The 17,196-nt window shown below is 37.6% G+C and overlaps 1 protein-coding gene and 1 pseudogene across 5 annotated transcripts in view; both read left to right on the forward strand.

Annotated features, from left to right (window-relative positions):
- Nucleotides 1-17,196, forward strand: part of C1H8orf34 (chromosome 1 C8orf34 homolog) — a 457,453-nt gene that overhangs the window by 257,250 nt on the left and 183,007 nt on the right. For all 5 annotated transcript variants that reach the window (XR_006353330.1, XM_043968402.1, XM_043968396.1 and 2 more), the window contains one exon: nucleotides 9,528-9,663. Coding sequence is in view for 4 of the 5 variants with exons in the window: in XM_043968402.1 (XP_043824337.1) it covers nucleotides 9,528-9,663 (136 nt within the window). In the remaining variant the exon portion in view is untranslated. The remainder of the gene's footprint in view (nucleotides 1-9,527; nucleotides 9,664-17,196) is intronic.
- Nucleotides 3,955-4,930, forward strand: LOC122729509 (annotated as a pseudogene).

Here is a 17,196-nt window from a genome sequence, read left to right on the forward strand (position 1 = left end):
CTCCTGGAAGGCGGGACTTTCTTTTGCCTCTTTTACTATTCCCTAGTGCTTAGTATAGTTGTACAGTTTTGGTTTTTTGTTTGTTTTGTTTTTTTTTAGTGAGGCAATTGGGGTTAAGTGACTTGCCCAGGGTCACACAGTTAGTAAATGTCAGTGTCTGAGACCAGATTTGAACTCAGGTACTCCTGACTCCAGGGCTGGTGCTCTATCCACTGCACCACCTAGCTGCCCCTAGTGCTTAGTATAGTGCCTAGCATATACTAAGTGCTTAAAAAATAGAGAAGTAATGACTATCCAACCAACAAATATTATTGACTGGTTAACATAGGCAATATCTGTCAAAGTTGAACTTGAATCCAGCTCAACCCTAACTCAAAAGCTGTCCTTCTATCCATTGTACCATGCTGCATCTTATAAAAATAAGTACCCCCCCCCAAAAAAAACACAACTTGATTGATTGTGTCTAAGACCATAAGAACAAGAAAGCAAATAGTAAGAAAGAAATAGGTGACAGAAAGAAAGAACTGCTCATATCCTATTTGGCTTTTGTATTTTTTTTAATCAAGGAGAATACAGTACAATACAATTTGGAGGGAATTAAATTCCAAGATAGATGAGAGGCAATAAGACAAAAATGATAATAATCTTAATGAATGTAAATATCCACATGTAGTCATAGTTCAGGATAATGAAATAATTTAAATGTGTGATTTCTAAATTCTTCTAAGTTTTGGAAGAAATCTCTAAAATAGGAATAGTGTCATTAGATTAGAAATTAGGAAAAAATCTATTTTTTTATTCAAAACCAGAAGGAAAGGCAATGAAACCTAGAAATATTGAATGCTGAGTTTTACTCTACCCTTGGCAAAATTTAGGATAGAATTGGAGACCTTTTAAAGAATGTTTAAGCATATGAAATCTTGGTCACAAAGAAACCAGCATGAATTCACTTAGAAGTCATTAAACATCTATTTTCTTTAAATGGAATATTAACCCCAATCAAGAAAATATTAAAGAGATATGCAGCAAGGTATTTTAAAAACTCATGATACTCTTATAGATGAGATGAATAGGACAAAATCAAAGAGCTGTGTGATATACCCTTAAACATGTACTTCCTTGTTGACTCTAATCACTAATTAGCACTCTTTAGATATTGCCTTTTACCTAATTACAAATTCATCTACCCAAACTATCATTAATCTCATATTTCTTCATCATTTTTATAAATGACTTGGAAGAAGACATTTTTAGTCTATCTTTCCTAGTCTGTACCCTTTGGTAGTAAAGCAGAAGTAAATTAGGGGTTATGGTTTTATTAACTAGTAATATAGAGAGATATTTCCTCTGTCACCATCCTGGTACACAACATTAATACTGCATACCTGGCCTATTGAGAGAGCCACCTGGTTGGTTTCCCTGCCTCAAGACTCTCCTTACTCCATCCTTTCCTTCACTTACCTTTTAAGTTAGTCTTCTTAAAGTACAGGTCTGACCATGTCACTTCCCTAATCAATAAAATCTAGACTTCAGTGTTTTCCTATTATTTGTAAGATCAAATATAAGACCTTCACCATCTGGCTTCTTCCTATCTTTTCAATATGTTTATACTTATCTCCACATAATCTACAATTTAGGAACATCAGCCTTTTTTTTTTTATTCCTTATACATGAGTCTCCATCTTCCTACTGTCTGCCTTTTCACTTTTGTTTGTTGTCCAGTTATTTTCAGTTGTGTCTAACTCTTTGTGACCCCAATTTGGGGTTTTCTTGGCAAAGATACTGGAGTGGATTGCCATTTCCTTCTCCAATTCATTTCACAGAAGAGGAAATTGAGGCAAACTGGGGTTAAAGGACTGCCTTAGGGTTATATAGAGAGTAAGCATCTGAGGCCAGATTTGAACTTAGGTCTCCCTGACTCCAGACCCTATGCTCTATCCTAGCTGCCCCATGCCTTTTCACTATCTTAGCCCCATAAACTGGAAATACTCTTCCTCCTTGCCTCTTCCTGGAGGTTCTTCTGGTTTTCTTCAAGCCTCAGCTTAAATCTTTTGCAAAAGCTTTTCCTGGTCTCTCCAATGCTCCTACCTTCTCTCTGAGATTCTTCCCATTTTATTGTTGTTGAGTCATTTTAGTCATGTTTGACTCTTAGTGGACCCATTTGGGGTTTTCTTGGCAGAGATTTTGGAGTGGTTTGCCATTTCCTTCTCCAGGTCATTTTATAGATGAGGAAACTGAGGTAAATGGAATTAAGTGACTTTCCCATGGTCACACAGCTAGCAAGTATTTGAGACCAGATTTGAAGTTATGAAGATGAATCTTCCTTATTGCAAGCCCAGTGCTCTGTTCATTGCATCATGTAGCTTGGATGTCCCAGTTATTTTCATATTATTTGTACCTGAGCTCCCTTGAGATCAGGGAGTGTGTTTTTGCTTTCTTTGTGTCTGTCATGCCTTAGTACAGTGCCTTGCAGACAGTAAGCACTAAGAAAAGCGTGTTAACCAGCTAACTGACTGATGTCTTGCGTAGAACATTCCATTTAAAATGAAAGTAGACATCTGGCAGGAACAGTGCTATTTTTTTTCTATTTTGAGGATTTCACCTACAAGCTCAATTCAGATACTTTTCAAATCTCTATCATCATTTCTGATCTAAAGGTCCAGACTCACATGTTTAACCATCTACAGAATCTTTCCAGCTGGCTAATTCACCTCAAATTCCACATGTCTGAAATTAACATCCTCCCAAGGGAAAGCTAGTTGGTACAGTGGATAAAGCACAGGCCCTGGATTCAGGAGGATCTGAGTTCAAATCTGGCCTCTAACACTTGACACTTACTAGCTGTGTGACCCTGGACAAGTTACTTAACCCTCATTCCCCCACACACACGCAAAAAAATCCTCTTAAGTCTGCAGCTCCATATGATTTCACTCTTATCACTGGCACTACCATTCATCCTATCTATTTTTTTTAAAACCTTAATATGAATTTTCACTTTTCCTTCTCTCTCATACCTAATATCCAAAGTAGTCAATTCAAGCTACACATAATTTCTCACATCTGTCCCTCCTTTCTATTATCCCTAGCTCAATTCTAATACAAGTCCTCATTATTATTTGTCTAAGCTACTTCAAGAGCCCCATCTTCACTAAACTGTTCTGCATATTTCTGCCAGTCTTCCCTCACTTCCCTCACTAGTACCTTTCTAGCCTCATGTCACATTTCTCCCCAAACATTCTATATTCTAGTAAAACTAGACTAAATTTTGTTCCCTAAATATGTTCTCGGATTTTCTGCATCAATACTTTTGTTCATACTTTCCCTCTTCATTTACTTCCTATCCATCTTTTAAAACCAAAGTTAAAAGTCAAACCCTATATGAAATCATCCCTATCCCTCCTATTGTTAATGACTGTTCCCTTGGGTCCTCAGCCTCTTCTTTTTCAGAATACAACACTTACCAACAAATATGCTCATATTAGCCAGCTTTTTTGGCAATTTTTCCAGCTTTCTCTTATCTTTTGTGTAGTTTGATGGCCAGAACTTCATACATTATTAGAACTTTCTATAAGGTAACAAAATGAGAGGTTGGGTAATGTGATATAAATACATTTTTGCCTTTAAATCTCTAAATCTAAACTACCCTTTCTCGGGATGGATAACGTTATTATACACAGTTAATTTATCATGTGCATATGATAAATTAAACATATACATGTATAAATACATATGTGTACAAATATGCATGTGTGTTTGTATGTGTGATTTAATTATTATTTCTGATATAGAATTCTACAACTTCTAATCTTAGAGAGTTGCTTGAACCTAGTAGTTGCTTTATTAAAAGGATGATAACTTCACATAATGTACCTGTGCAGGGGCTCAGGCCCTTTTTCCCCCTAGTGCTGCAGGGCCTGCTGGTCTGTATGGAAGGAGCGGGTCTCGTTCTGCAGGATGGGGTTCTTTAAAGTTGTCAAGAATAAGGCCTACTTCAAGAGGTACCAAGTGAAATTCTGGAGAAGGCGAGAGAGAAAAACTGATTATTATACACGGAAATGGCTAGTGATCCAGGATAAGAACAAGTATAACACACCAAAATACAGGATGATCGTTCGGGTCACCAACAGAGATATCATCTGCCAGATTGCTTATGCCCATATAGGAGGGGATATGGTTGTCTGTGCAGCTTATGCCCACGAGTTACCAAAGTACGGTGTGAAGGTTGGCCTGATAAATTACGCTGCTGCTTATTGCACTGGTTTTTTGCTGGCCCGCTGGTTTCTTAATAGGTTTGGCATGGACAAGATCTATGAAGGTCAGGTGGAAGTGACTGGAGATGAATACAATGTGGAAAGCATTGATGGTCAGCCTGGCGCTTTTACATGCTACCTGGATGCAGGTCTTGCCAGAACTACCACTGGAAACAAAGTCTTTGGAGCCCTCAAGGGAGCTGTGGATGGTGGTCTGTCTATTCCTCACAGTACCAAACACTTCCCTGGGTATAATTCAGAAAGTAAAGAATTTAATGCCTAAGTACACTGTAAACACATCATGGGCCAAAATGTTGCAGATTATATGCGTTATCTCATGGAAGAAGATGAAGATGCTTATAAAAAACAATTCTCACAATATATAAAGAACAACATAACTCCTGACATGATGGAGGAGATGTACAAGAAAGCCCATGCTGGCATAAGGGAGAATCCAGTGTATGAAAAGAAACCCAAGTGGGAAGTTAAAAAGTAAAGAGGGTACCACCCCAAAATGTCCCTTGCACAGAAGAAAGACAAAGTTGCTCAGAAAAAGGCAAGTTTCATCAGAGCCCAGGAGCACACAGCTGACAGTTAAAACATCAAAATCTGTGATTTTCTATGAAGATTTTCAGATTAAGACAATAAACTTATTCAAACAACAAAAAAACAAAAAAAAAGTATGAAAACTTCAATCCAATTATGGAGAGTGATCAAAATTGCTTTTTTCTTCATAGTACTCTAAGGTCTTCTAAAGAAGCCACATCATACCCTTTGATCCAGTAATACTCCAACTAAGTTTGTATTCCAAACAGATCATAGAAAAGGGAAAAGGACCCACATGTACAAAAATATTTATAGCACCTCTCTTTGTGGTGGCGAAGAATTGGAAATCAAGGGAATACCCATCAATTGGGGAATGGATGAACAAGTTGTGGCACATGAATGTAATAGAATACTATTGTGCTGGAAGAAATGATGAGCAGGCAGATTTAAGAAAAACCTGGAAATCTTAAGTAGACTGAATGCGAGTGAAGTGAGCAGGACCAGGAGAACATTGTACATAGTAACAGCTACATTGTGTGATAATCAACTGTAATAGATTTGGCTCTTCTCAGCAGTACAATGATCCAAGACAATTCCAAAGAACTCATGATAGAAAATGTTCTCCACATCTAGAAAAAGAACTGTGGATTCTGAATGCAGATTGAATCATACTGTTTCTACTTTTTGACTATTTTTTTCTTTTTTGTGGTTTTTCCTTTGTGTTCTGATTTATTCTTTTACAATATGACTAATGTAGAAATATGTTTAATGTGATTGTACATATATAACCTATATCAGATTGCTTTCTGTCATGGGGAGGTGGGAGGGAAGGGAAGAAGGAAGAAAAATTTCGAACTAAAAATCTTATGAAAACAAATATTGAAAACTATCTTTACATGTAACTGGAAGTAATAAAATGCTTTTATTATTAAGAAAAAAAACTAAAGAAGCCACATTAGAGAATGACACTTTCAAAGTTGAAAAGGATTTCAGAAATCTTCTAATCCTATGCCACTTTTTATTGAAAGACCTCAAGGTGGGGGGTGGGGTGGGCAGGGAGAGGTGGCAGATAATAGCTTTGGAACCTTTGGAACCTTTGGAACCTTTGCACTTTGGAGCAGCTCTTCTTGTTAGGAAATCATTGCTTCCCTGCCTTTATATATCAAGAATAATGCTGCCTTTCAACAAGTTCCATGGTTACTATTTTCTGGACCAAAATGAATGGCTCTAATGTGATTGTGCATATATGATGGTCCTTCAAAAACTTGAAAATAGTTACCATGTCTCTCTTCTTACAATTTGGTTTCTTCAACCAAATATGAAATTGTCTTTAGTCCCCTCACCCTTCTCCTTATCCACTTATGTATACTATTCACCTTACCAACATACTTCATAAAATGTGGTATTTACGTAAGATATATAGTAGAGAATGATATTACAACATTTGTCAAATAATTTGATATGCATGACTAAAAGAGAAGAGTGAATGATGACATCAAAGTTAATAATCTGGATGACTGAAAGAGTTCTGGTTCCCTTGACCTAAAGGGAAATTTGCAGAGTGATTCTACCAGGAACCAGCACTAAGGGAAAGATAATGAGTTCAATTTTAAACATACTGAGTTTTGAGATGCCTATGGGACATTCAATTTGAAATGTCAAATAGTCAGTTGGTGGTTTGGACTAGAGCTCAGGAGAGAGACTGGAAATGGATATGGGTAGGGGAATCATTTGCATAGAAATGGTAATTGAATGTATAGAAGGTGATGACATCACTAAGTGTAGAGAGAAAAGAAAAGAGAGCTTAGAATAGAATCTTGGGGATGTGCATAGTTAATGGGGATGACAGGGATAAAGATAGAGCAAAGAAAGTTATGAAGGAAGAGCCAGAGATGTGGAAGGGAGAATCAAGAAAAAAGAGTCATAAAACCCCAGATATTAGAGGGTATCCCAAAAGAGAAGGTGATCATCAATGTCAATGGCAGAAATATGAAAAAGGAAGAGTATTGATAAAAAGCCCTTAGATTTGGCTATTTAACAAAACTCTGGTAACTTTGAAAATGTTGATGGATAAAATCTATAGATGGTCCATCCAAATGCATGATGTAATCTGGGCAACAGATTACATGTGTTTTGTTATGTTTTGTTTTGTTTTTCCTTTGTGGGTCATTAGGCCAAACTCTTTTGAGTGATTAACCATCCCTGAGAGGAGACATTGAAATTTTCCTAGATTTGATGCAACCAACACCAGGTTATGCACAAATAGGACCATTTCAAGAAATTTCAAAGTCATACCAAATCACTGTTCAACAAGAACTTTGCTCTTAATCTCCACAATTACAGTGGTAAACATTTTTGCCTAGCATTTATGTCCTAATCTCACTGTATGTATTTTACCATGCTCACTAGCTATCATTATATAACTTTCCTCTTCTCAGTTAAAATCCTTAAAAAAGTCATCTACACTTGATGACCCTACTTCCTCCCCTCTCCTCTCCTCTCCTCTCCTCTCCTCTCCTCTCCTCTCCTCTCCTCTCCTCTCCTCTCCTCTCCTCTCCTCTCCTCTCCTCCCTCTCCTCTCCTCTCCTCTTCTCTCCTCTCTTCTGCTCTCCTCCCTTCTTTTCTCCTCTTCTCTCCCTTTCCTTCTCCCTCAGATAAACCCCTTGAAATCAGATTGGCAGCTTTACCATTCATCAAAAACTTCTCTCTTCAAATTATCAAGTGCAAATAGACAATGGGGTATGTCCAGGAAACAATCAAACTGGATTACTTTAGGAAAATTGCAAAGTTACTTTGTGTCACCAAATTTCTCCTAGAAATAAATATCCATCTTTTTATACTAGTATTCCACTGGTGATATTATATAGCTTTATAAAATGAGCAGTCTCAGAAAAAGTGAAGATGAATATCACACAGAAAGCAATGGCAAAGTAGGTGGTGGAGATAAGCAGGCAGAAACATATAACAATAGATAATAAAAAGCTGATTTTGGTGCATGCTATCATTAAAATCTATAATAACTGACATATAGTTGGAAGGTTGGCAAGTACTTAAATACTCAACATAGATTATCTCATTTGGGTCTCACAATAACCATGAAAGGTAAGTATTACAAGTGCCTTTAATTCCCATGTTATAGTGAGAAAACCGAAGTTCAGTTATATAATTTATTCTAAATGTCACAGCTAGTGAATAACAGAGGTAGTTTTCAAACCAAGGCCTCTTCCTTATTTTAAGTCAAACACGATGTACAATAGCGTGGCTAGGTTACACAATGGTAGGCCTGGAGTCACAAAGTCATCTTTCTGAATACAAATTTGACCTCTGACATTTACTAGCTGTTTGACCTTGGGCAACTCATTTAACTCTGCCTTAGTTTACTCATCTGTAAGATGAGTTACAGAAGGAAATGGCAAACCACTCTAGTATCTTTGCCAAGAAAACCCCAAACGAGGTCACAAAGAGTGGGAAGCAATAGAAAATGACTGAACAACAAGAAAAACAAATGTTGGAGGAGTTTTTTCTTTTTATAGGTTTTTTTGGGTCTGTTTTGTAGGGTTTTTTAAAGCTGAACAGAAGTTCTCAGAGACATTCTATGGCTTGACTGGAATGGAGAACATCATTTCATTGGATCATAGGATTTAGTGATGAAAAGAGTCTTAAAAACCATCCAGTCCATTTGCCTTTGCAATGCATATTTGCTATCGCCTTTAATGCCTAGGAAGGTGTTTTATATACTAAATATATGATGAAGGAAGGAAGAAAGGTAAGGGGGAAAGAATGAAAGAAGGAAGGATGGTGCCAATTTTTTTTTTTCTGAGCAAGATATCTCATCAAGATAAAGTAACATTTATGTCAAGACTCTCCAAAACACAACAGAACAAACTCATTTTAGAGCTCTTTGTGCTGATACTATTTTAGCAAACAGAATGAACAACAACAACAAAAAGCTATTTCTCCTCATATATATTTTTTCTTTGGAATGGGGCACTTTCCACCCAAAATGCATTTCACTGTATGATATTATATAAGAAGAGGAAAGAAACTTAAATGTCATCTTGTCGAACTTCTCACTGGGCATAGTACTGTTCTGACAAGTGATCATCAAACCATTGTTTGAACAGTTTAAGAGACAAGCTCGTAATAATATAGTCAGTTCTTTTTTTCAGTTTAGCTTAATTATTAGAAATAAAAATCTTATTTTGGGTCAAAAATCTTTCTTTCCATCACTTCCTCCCATTTGTTGTAGTTCCTAGGCTCATAGGATCACAGCTTTAGAATTCAAATGTACCTTAGGTATTCATCTCTTCCATGAATCAGCTTTTACTGTATTTTCTACTTATAGCACCATTTCAACTCTATAACACTACACAGAATAAATGTAATCTCTTCCGCGTGACAACCTTTCAAATATTTGAAAACAGTTATCATGTCTCTCTTCTCCTCTGAATTGCTTCTCTTTTACTGAAATTTTCTACCAATATCCAGAAACAATTTTTAACAAATATTGAAAAATAATGTAAGATTTTTGCATAAAGAAAAAAAGAAACTTAAAAACTTACATTTTACAGAACATCCTCTGATGCAGTTAGGTTGGTTAATTCATCCTAAAAGGGTAGACTTCTTTTCATCCTTTCTCCTTAATGTCTGTAGGGCAAAAAATGTCTCATTGTTAAAACTGTTTTCCCCCCTATTGTAACTTGGAGTCTGTAATTATTTATCTTGTTACAGAAGACCTAGATGATTTGAGAATGGAAGGAGTAACTACCCTGATGCCTTCTGGGAGCAAATTTAACCCTACTCGAACAGCTCATCTTCCAGAACCCCAGGCAAAGGTCACGTTGAACATCTGCTCCAGGTGTGCCAGGTAAAAGAATAACATGTTATTAACTAATACTTATTGGTGTTCACAGGTTGCTTTTGTCGAGAGGCAGCACAGCATAGTGGACAGACAGCAAATTGGTCTCTAACTCCTGAAGACCTAGGTTCAAGTCCTCTGAAATATATTAACTGTATGACCACATTCAACAGCAAGTGCTGATGATCCACATTGGCAAATTGAATTTCCTCATTAAGAATTCACCCTATCTATACTAATAAAATGAAAAAAAAAAAACTGGTTTAAAAAAAAAAGTTTTTTGCAAGGTAAGGGCCAGAAAGGTAACCACTTTTCAGTTCTTAACTTGGGGTCTGTGGGCTCTTAAAATATATATATTTATAACTGACAATTATATATGGATATAATTAATTTTCTTGTGCCCCTATGTGTTTTATTTTAATGCATTTAAAATATTATTCAAGGGGGCAGCTAGGTGGTGCAGTGGATAAAGCACCAGCCCTGGACTCAGGAGGACCTGAGTTCAAATGTGGTCTTAAACACTTGACACTTACTAGATGTGTGACCCTGGGCAAGTCGCTTAACCCTCATTGCCCTGCAAAAATAAAATAAAATAAATAAAATAAAATAAATAAACAAGGTCCAATTCTAAAAAAAATAAATAATAAATAAAATAAAATATTATTCTGAAAAAGGGTCCCCAGGCTTCATCAGACTGCCAAAGGAGTCCATCACTTGCACAAGCGCGCGCGCACACACACACACACACACACACACACACACACACACACACACACAGTGTTAAGTTTGCTTCTAAACTCTCACTTGTACTCTCTTTGGCAACAGAGTCCTTTCTGGAGTTTACCCTTCTATCTGATGCCACTCATATCCCCAGTGAACCTCAGAGGCTAGATTAGTTTGCTCCTAACTCCCGGACTATTTCTAGCCTTTCTGTCTGAATTTCATTAGTAGACTGAGCTTCTGTACATTTGCAGGGCCTATTTCCGAATTTTAAAAGTTCAACACCAGTGTGAAAACAATGGCTTAAGTGAAGAGTCAGGACCTTTTAGGATCCTATTATTAGGATGCTATTAGCTGCTTTGTAACACCTTCATTACCTCTTGGAATGAATTTAATCACTTTCCTCACTCTTGGGTCTGGGCTACTAGGAGCAATTTTTGCATATACTGTAGGGAGGCCAAACAAGTAACCAGGCCTTACTTCAGCCAAGTCAACTCCATACTGCAAGGCCAGCAGAAGCTCCAGGCAGTTCCTAGAATTCAAGCTTTTGTAGAGCCTAAATCTCATTTGCAAAGGGGCTTTTAAGCCTGTTTAAATGACAAAACTGGCCCTCTAACCCTTATGTAAATGGCGCAGATTTGCTAGCACAATACCAAGGCCTGCTGGTTTTATCTCCTTGTCTTTACCTCTGGCTGTTCCATTGTGCAGTTTGAGAGGGGATTAAATCCAATGAAAGTAAAGAGTGTGTGTGTGTATGTGTTGGGGAGGGCATGGGGTGGTGGAGACTTGTGGGGAAATCAAGTCAAATTTTTCTAGCCTGAGCCCCTTTAGAGTTGATTAATAGTTGCTTAAAGAAATATAAAGGGCATCTGTGAAGATATGAGAGCCAGGAAAAACACTGATTTATATTCTGAGATTATTCACTGGGATGCCAACTCAAGGCAATATCCAGGATGAGAGGATTGTTCCAGGAAAAGTGGCATTTCTGGGCTGGAATTCACTGAGGTTTTTCTTTGTTAGTTCATATTTAGGGGATGATTCAAGAATGAAGCTCCAATTATTATTTTTTTCCCCCTATAGTTTATCTACGGATTTTCAAGGTAAATGGAGGTAAGGCATTGTGTGCGTGTGCGTGTGTATGTGTGTGTGCGTGTGTGTGTGTGTGTGTGTGTGTGTGTGTGTGTGTGTGTGTGTGTGTGTGTGTGTGTACACATTAGGGAGAAAGACTATTGTAAAATTGTCATAAGAGGAACTCTTTGGTAGATTGTTAGGTGCAGAGTACTTTGTCCCGAGAGGACTTTGGAAACAATTAGCTTGACTCCTGGGAGTCAAGTAGGGAGAGATGGCTGCCACCCTTAATCCAGCTATAAAGAGAAGTTTTGGGTGGGAGGGGCCATACCCCCTCATTCTCAAGTGGTCTCTGAATTTGGATCTTCTTGTTGAGAGAATGAGAAGGCTATGGATTACTTAGAATTAAGGATAGAGCATTGGATAATATAAATAGCCCATAAGAGGCAGTCCTACCTGGGAAGAACTTTTGTTTGACTTAAAGGAAATGCTAGGGGCCTATCTACTGCTAATGATGACTTTACAATACTTGGATGCTTGTTAACATGTTGGTTAGAAAGCCCAGATCCTATAAAAAAGATGAAAATTCTGCCTTTAAAGTCTAACATTCAGTGATTCAACAAATATTCCTTGAGCATTTACAACATCCATCCATTGCACTAGGCCCTGAGGGAGATTAAAAAATGTCTTAGACACAGTCTCTCATTTCAAGTAGCTACCAATCATCATCAACAAATCATGGCAAGCTCACAAATGTTGGAGTCTCAAAATCTGAGAATTTAGAGAAGATTGAATCCCTATTCCAAAAGGGATCTTGGTTCCTGTTCTTTCCAAATGAACAATGAATTGGTGTGAAGATCACCTATTCTTTGCTTACTACTACTTGTACAACCTGGGCTAAGTTATTCCACCTCTATTAGGTTCCTCATCTATAAAAATATTATGTATAATTTTAATCTGCTCAAGGGTTCAATTGTTTAATTTTAATTTTATAGAGCAGAAACCTGAAGCCCTGAAAGGCAGTGATCCATTAAATGACTTGTCCAATATGTCCATCAGATAGACATCACAGCAGATACTATGATCTTTATCTTCATTAAAGGTGGGAAAGATGAGAGTTGTAGAGGAATACAGGTGATAATTATCCAACTAACATGTACACCAATCTCCCTTGCCCTCCAAAGAGAGGCTACTATGTACCTATCTACCTACATGCATACAAACATACACACACACACACACACATTTATATATAAAATATGGACATACATATACATACATGCATGCATTCACACACACATACATGAATATATACATACCAAGTGGGGGGGAGTGATTCAGCAAAAGTAACCAACATATCCACTAGGTATGTCAGTAATGCAGTGTTCCACACCTATTATACCCCAGTTCTGGGTAGAAGGGAGGGGTGTTTTTAGTGTTTTTCTCCTCGATTCTACAAGAAATAGAATTATGGTAATTGCACAGTTCTTTTCATTTTTTCCTCCAGGTTATTTCAATTTACATTGCAGCACATTTGTCATTATTTTGTCATTATACTGTAAACCTAAGAGACTGTCCATTCTTTATTCTTCTAGAATTATGTTCTATTAAAAATTGCTTTAAAAAGTGGATTTTTAAAGCATTTAAGATTGTTTTCTTCCGGGAGATTTCATAGTCATGGGATTTGACCTCTGTTTTTAACAGAATTAGAATGAATATGAATTCTTAAAAATATCACATAGTCTAAATCTCTTCTACTAAGTTCCTGGGATGTTCTCATTAATTACTTTTCCTGAGATTTGTTTCTTCTCTTTCCTTGCATCTAACATTTTTATTTGAATTTCTTCTAAGTATGTCTTCTAGCATGGAGACTGTATCAAAGTGCTATCACAGAGTTACAGCTGTCATTTATGAAGGCATTTAACCTGGGGCAAGCTTCCTGTCTTGTCAATGAGGCCACTAATGAGATGACCTATTCTGGAATCATTTGGCTTATTTCAAAGATTCATCATTTTATTAGCATAGGTAATTTCTTTACTGTAAGAAATCACAACTCCTTTATAGATTTCTAGATGCAATGACTAGAAATCATCAGTCATTGATCATAAATGTTACTCTTCTGATTAACTTTTTTTTTTTAGCTAGGTAGTTATCTGGTAATAGGCATGCATTCCACTTATGGCCATTCTCAAGTCTTTCTAATGTATAAAAGGCTTCAAGTTTAAAACTTCACTGGTCTAGCCTTTGAGAATACAGGCTGACCTTGAAGATATGAGGAGTCTAGCTAGTCTGTCTAAAATATCTAATGAGTGGTCGCCAATAAATTATAAGCTTCAGCAAGAGTTAGACTTTTAAGCGTTTATTAAGGAGAATAAGAATTTGATAAAGAGAGAGAGAAAGGCCTACATTCCTATCTATTAAAGGGAGAGCACATTTTTAGCTCCCTTCTCTGCCAGAGTCCCCAGGAAAGAGCGTCAGAGCGAGCGCCAGTCTCTTCCTTCTTCCTCCCACTAGCCCGCGTCACTTCTTTGACGCCAAAGAAAAGACTCCTGGTCTTGCCCTCAAAGACCTTCGCTTCATGGGTGGAACTCTTCTACAGTAAGTCTCCAGCAGGTGGCATCATTCCGATCGTTACAGTTGGCATCACAATAAAAACTCAGTGGATGAGTTTCTACTGGCCCAAAGTGGGGAAAGCTTTTTCTAAAATGAAAAGAACACCAGAATTAGAGTTCTGGTCCTGTCATGATTTTCTCATCTGCAAGATTAATGGTTGGATTGGATAATGAGTTCTAAACTTTGGGGTGAAGCAACTATGTCTAATTTTCTTCTTTTTCTTTTCTTTTCTTTCTTTTTTTTTTTTTGTTATACATGAGTAGTCACGGAAAACATCTCTACATTGGCTAGGTTGTGAGAGAAAACAGATAAAAACAAAACTTCAGATTAAGGAATTGTCAAAAAAAAAAGTGTTTCAATCTGTTTTCAGATACCATCAGTTATTTCTCTGTACATGGATTGAAATTTTCAAAAGTTCTTCAGAGTTATATTGGATCATTGCCTTGCTGAAAATAAACACGTGCTTCCCTGTAGATCATCTTACACTGTTGTTATTTTGTATACAGTACATTTCACTCTGCTTCATTTCATACAGGCCTTTCCAGGTTTTTCTGATAGCATCTTGGCCATCATAACTTTTATATAGTACCTTAAACTTGACAAAGAATTTTCTTCACAGTAACAGAGTAGGTACCATAGGTTTTGCCATTATAGTCGATCATTATAGTCCATCATCATAACTATGTCCCTCCATGCTATTCCATTCCCATGGTATTTACTCTATTTTCTATCTTCTTATACCCTATTTCTCCTCAAAAGTGTTTTACTTCTGACTTCCCCCTCCCCTGCTCTTCTCTCCCTTCTTTCATCTTTCCCTCCTTATCTTCTTCCCCTCCTGCTTTCCTGTAGGGTTAAATAGATTACTCCTCCCAGTTGGTTGTGTATGTTATTCCCTCCTTGAGCCAATTCTGATGAGATTAAGGTCTTTGAGCTAATTCTGCATTCTAAATTTTTCTTCTTCCCTACCTCCTCAACCCTCCCATGAAATCAAACAATTGAGTATAAGTCATACATGTGCAGTTATGCAGAACATCTTCACCTTCCTCAAAAGTGTTTTGCTTTTTACTGCTCTCTCCACCAATCTGCCCTTCCCTCCTTCCCCTATTCCCCTGCCCCCTTTATCTCCTTCCCCTCCCATTTTCCCTCAGGGCAAAAATATATTACTATACCCACTTGAGTAAGTATGTTATTTCCTCTTTGGGCAAATTCTGATGATAGTAAGGTTCACTCACTCCCCCACTCCTTCCCCCTCTTCCCCTCCCCTCCATAAGTTTTTTTTCTTATTTCCTTCATGTGAGCTACCTCTCCCCAGTCCACCTCTCTCCTTCCCCCTCCCCCAGTACATTCCTCCTCCTCCTCAACCCTATTTTAAAGATGTTATCATGGGTTAGCTTGGTGGCACAGTGGACAAAGCACCAGTCCTGGATCCAGGAGGCCCTGAGCCCAAATCCAGCCCCAGACATAAGACACCCCACCCTGCTTGTCCCACAAAGAACAAGGATAAACAAAAATAAATAAATAAATGCTTTACAGATATCACTTCATATTCATTTCAGACTTGTGTGCTCTAAGTTTATTCCTTTCAGCTACCCTAATACTGAGAAAGTTCTTATTAGTTAGAAGTATTAACTTCAAATGTAGGAATGTAAATAGTTTGGGGGCAGCTAGATGGCGAAGTGGATAAAGCACTGGCCCTGGATTCAGGAGTACCTGAGTTCAAATCTGGCCTCAGACACTTGACACTTACTAGCTGTGTGACCCTGGGCAAGTCACTTAACCCCAACCGCCTCACCAAAAAAAATAAAAAAGGAATGTAAATAGTTTAATCTTTCATTTTACTGTATACCTTTTTATGCTTCTCTAGGGTCTTGTATTTGAAAGTTAAATTTTCTATTCAGTTCATGTCTTTTCATCACAAATGCCTCAAAGTCCTCTTTTTCATTGAAGTCCTATTTGTTCCTCTGAAAGATCATACTCAGTTTTGCTGGGTACGTGATTCTTGGCTGTAGCCCCAGTTCCTTTGGTCTCCTGAATATCATATTTCATGCTCTCTGGTCCTTTAATGTAGATGCTGCTAGATCTTGTTTTATCCTTATAGTAGCTCCACCATATTTGAATTCTTTTTTTTCTAGCTGCTTGAAATATTTTCTCCTTGACCTGGGAGCTTTGGAATTTGGCTATAATATTCCTGCAGGTTTTCCTTTTGGGATCTCTTTCGGGAGGTGATTGGTGGATTCTTTCAAATTCTATTTTACCTTCTGCTTCTAGAATATCAGGGCAATATTCCCTTATAATCTCTTAGAAGATGCTGTCTAAACTCTTATTTTGGTCATGGTCTTCAGGTTATCCAATGATTTTCAAATTATCTCTCCTGAATCTATTTTGCAGGTCAGTTGTTTTTCCAAGGAGATATTTCATATTGCCCTCTATTTTTTTATCATTTGGATTTGCTTTACTGTGTCTTGGTTTCTCATAAAGTCACTAGCTTCCATGTGTTCAATCCTAATTTCTAAGCAACAATTTTCTTCAGAGAGCTTTTGTATCTCCTTTTCCATTTGGCTTTTCAAGGTGTTGACTTTGACTCTCCTGCATAGTTCTCATTTCTCTTTCCATTCTTTCCTCCACCTCTCTAAATCTTTCTTCTATCTCTCCTCCTTTCTCTTCAAAGTCCCTTTTGAGCACTTCCATGACCTAAAACCAATTCATATTTTTCTTGGAAGCTTTATGTGTAAGGACGCTGAGGTTGTTAGCCTCTTCTGAGGGTGCACCTCGATCTTCCTTGTCACTAAAGAAACTTTCAATACTTCTCAACTTTCTTTGCTTCCTCATCTTGACATCTTTTACTTGACTTTTAACTCCCTCTTACAGTGGGGCCCTACTTCTAAGCTATACTGTCCCAAGCTTCAGAGTGTCCCAGGGAGGGCAGGTTTTTCTCTCACCTGGCCTGTTCTCTGGTCTGAAGATAACCTCAAGTCAACTTACTTATTAACCAACCAGCAAAGCTTTTTGTGCTGTGGTTCTTAGCTCCAAAGAACCTACACCCCTCCCCTACCTGGACTTACAGCTGCTCACAATTTCTTCCTGGTTCCCTGCTGGGGTGGGATAGCTGAATTCCTCCTTAGGTCCCACAGACACCCCTGT

This window comes from Dromiciops gliroides, chromosome 1 (assembly GCF_019393635.1).
Source record: "Dromiciops gliroides isolate mDroGli1 chromosome 1, mDroGli1.pri, whole genome shotgun sequence".
In the NCBI taxonomy this organism is placed as follows: Eukaryota; Metazoa; Chordata; class Mammalia; order Microbiotheria; family Microbiotheriidae; genus Dromiciops; species Dromiciops gliroides.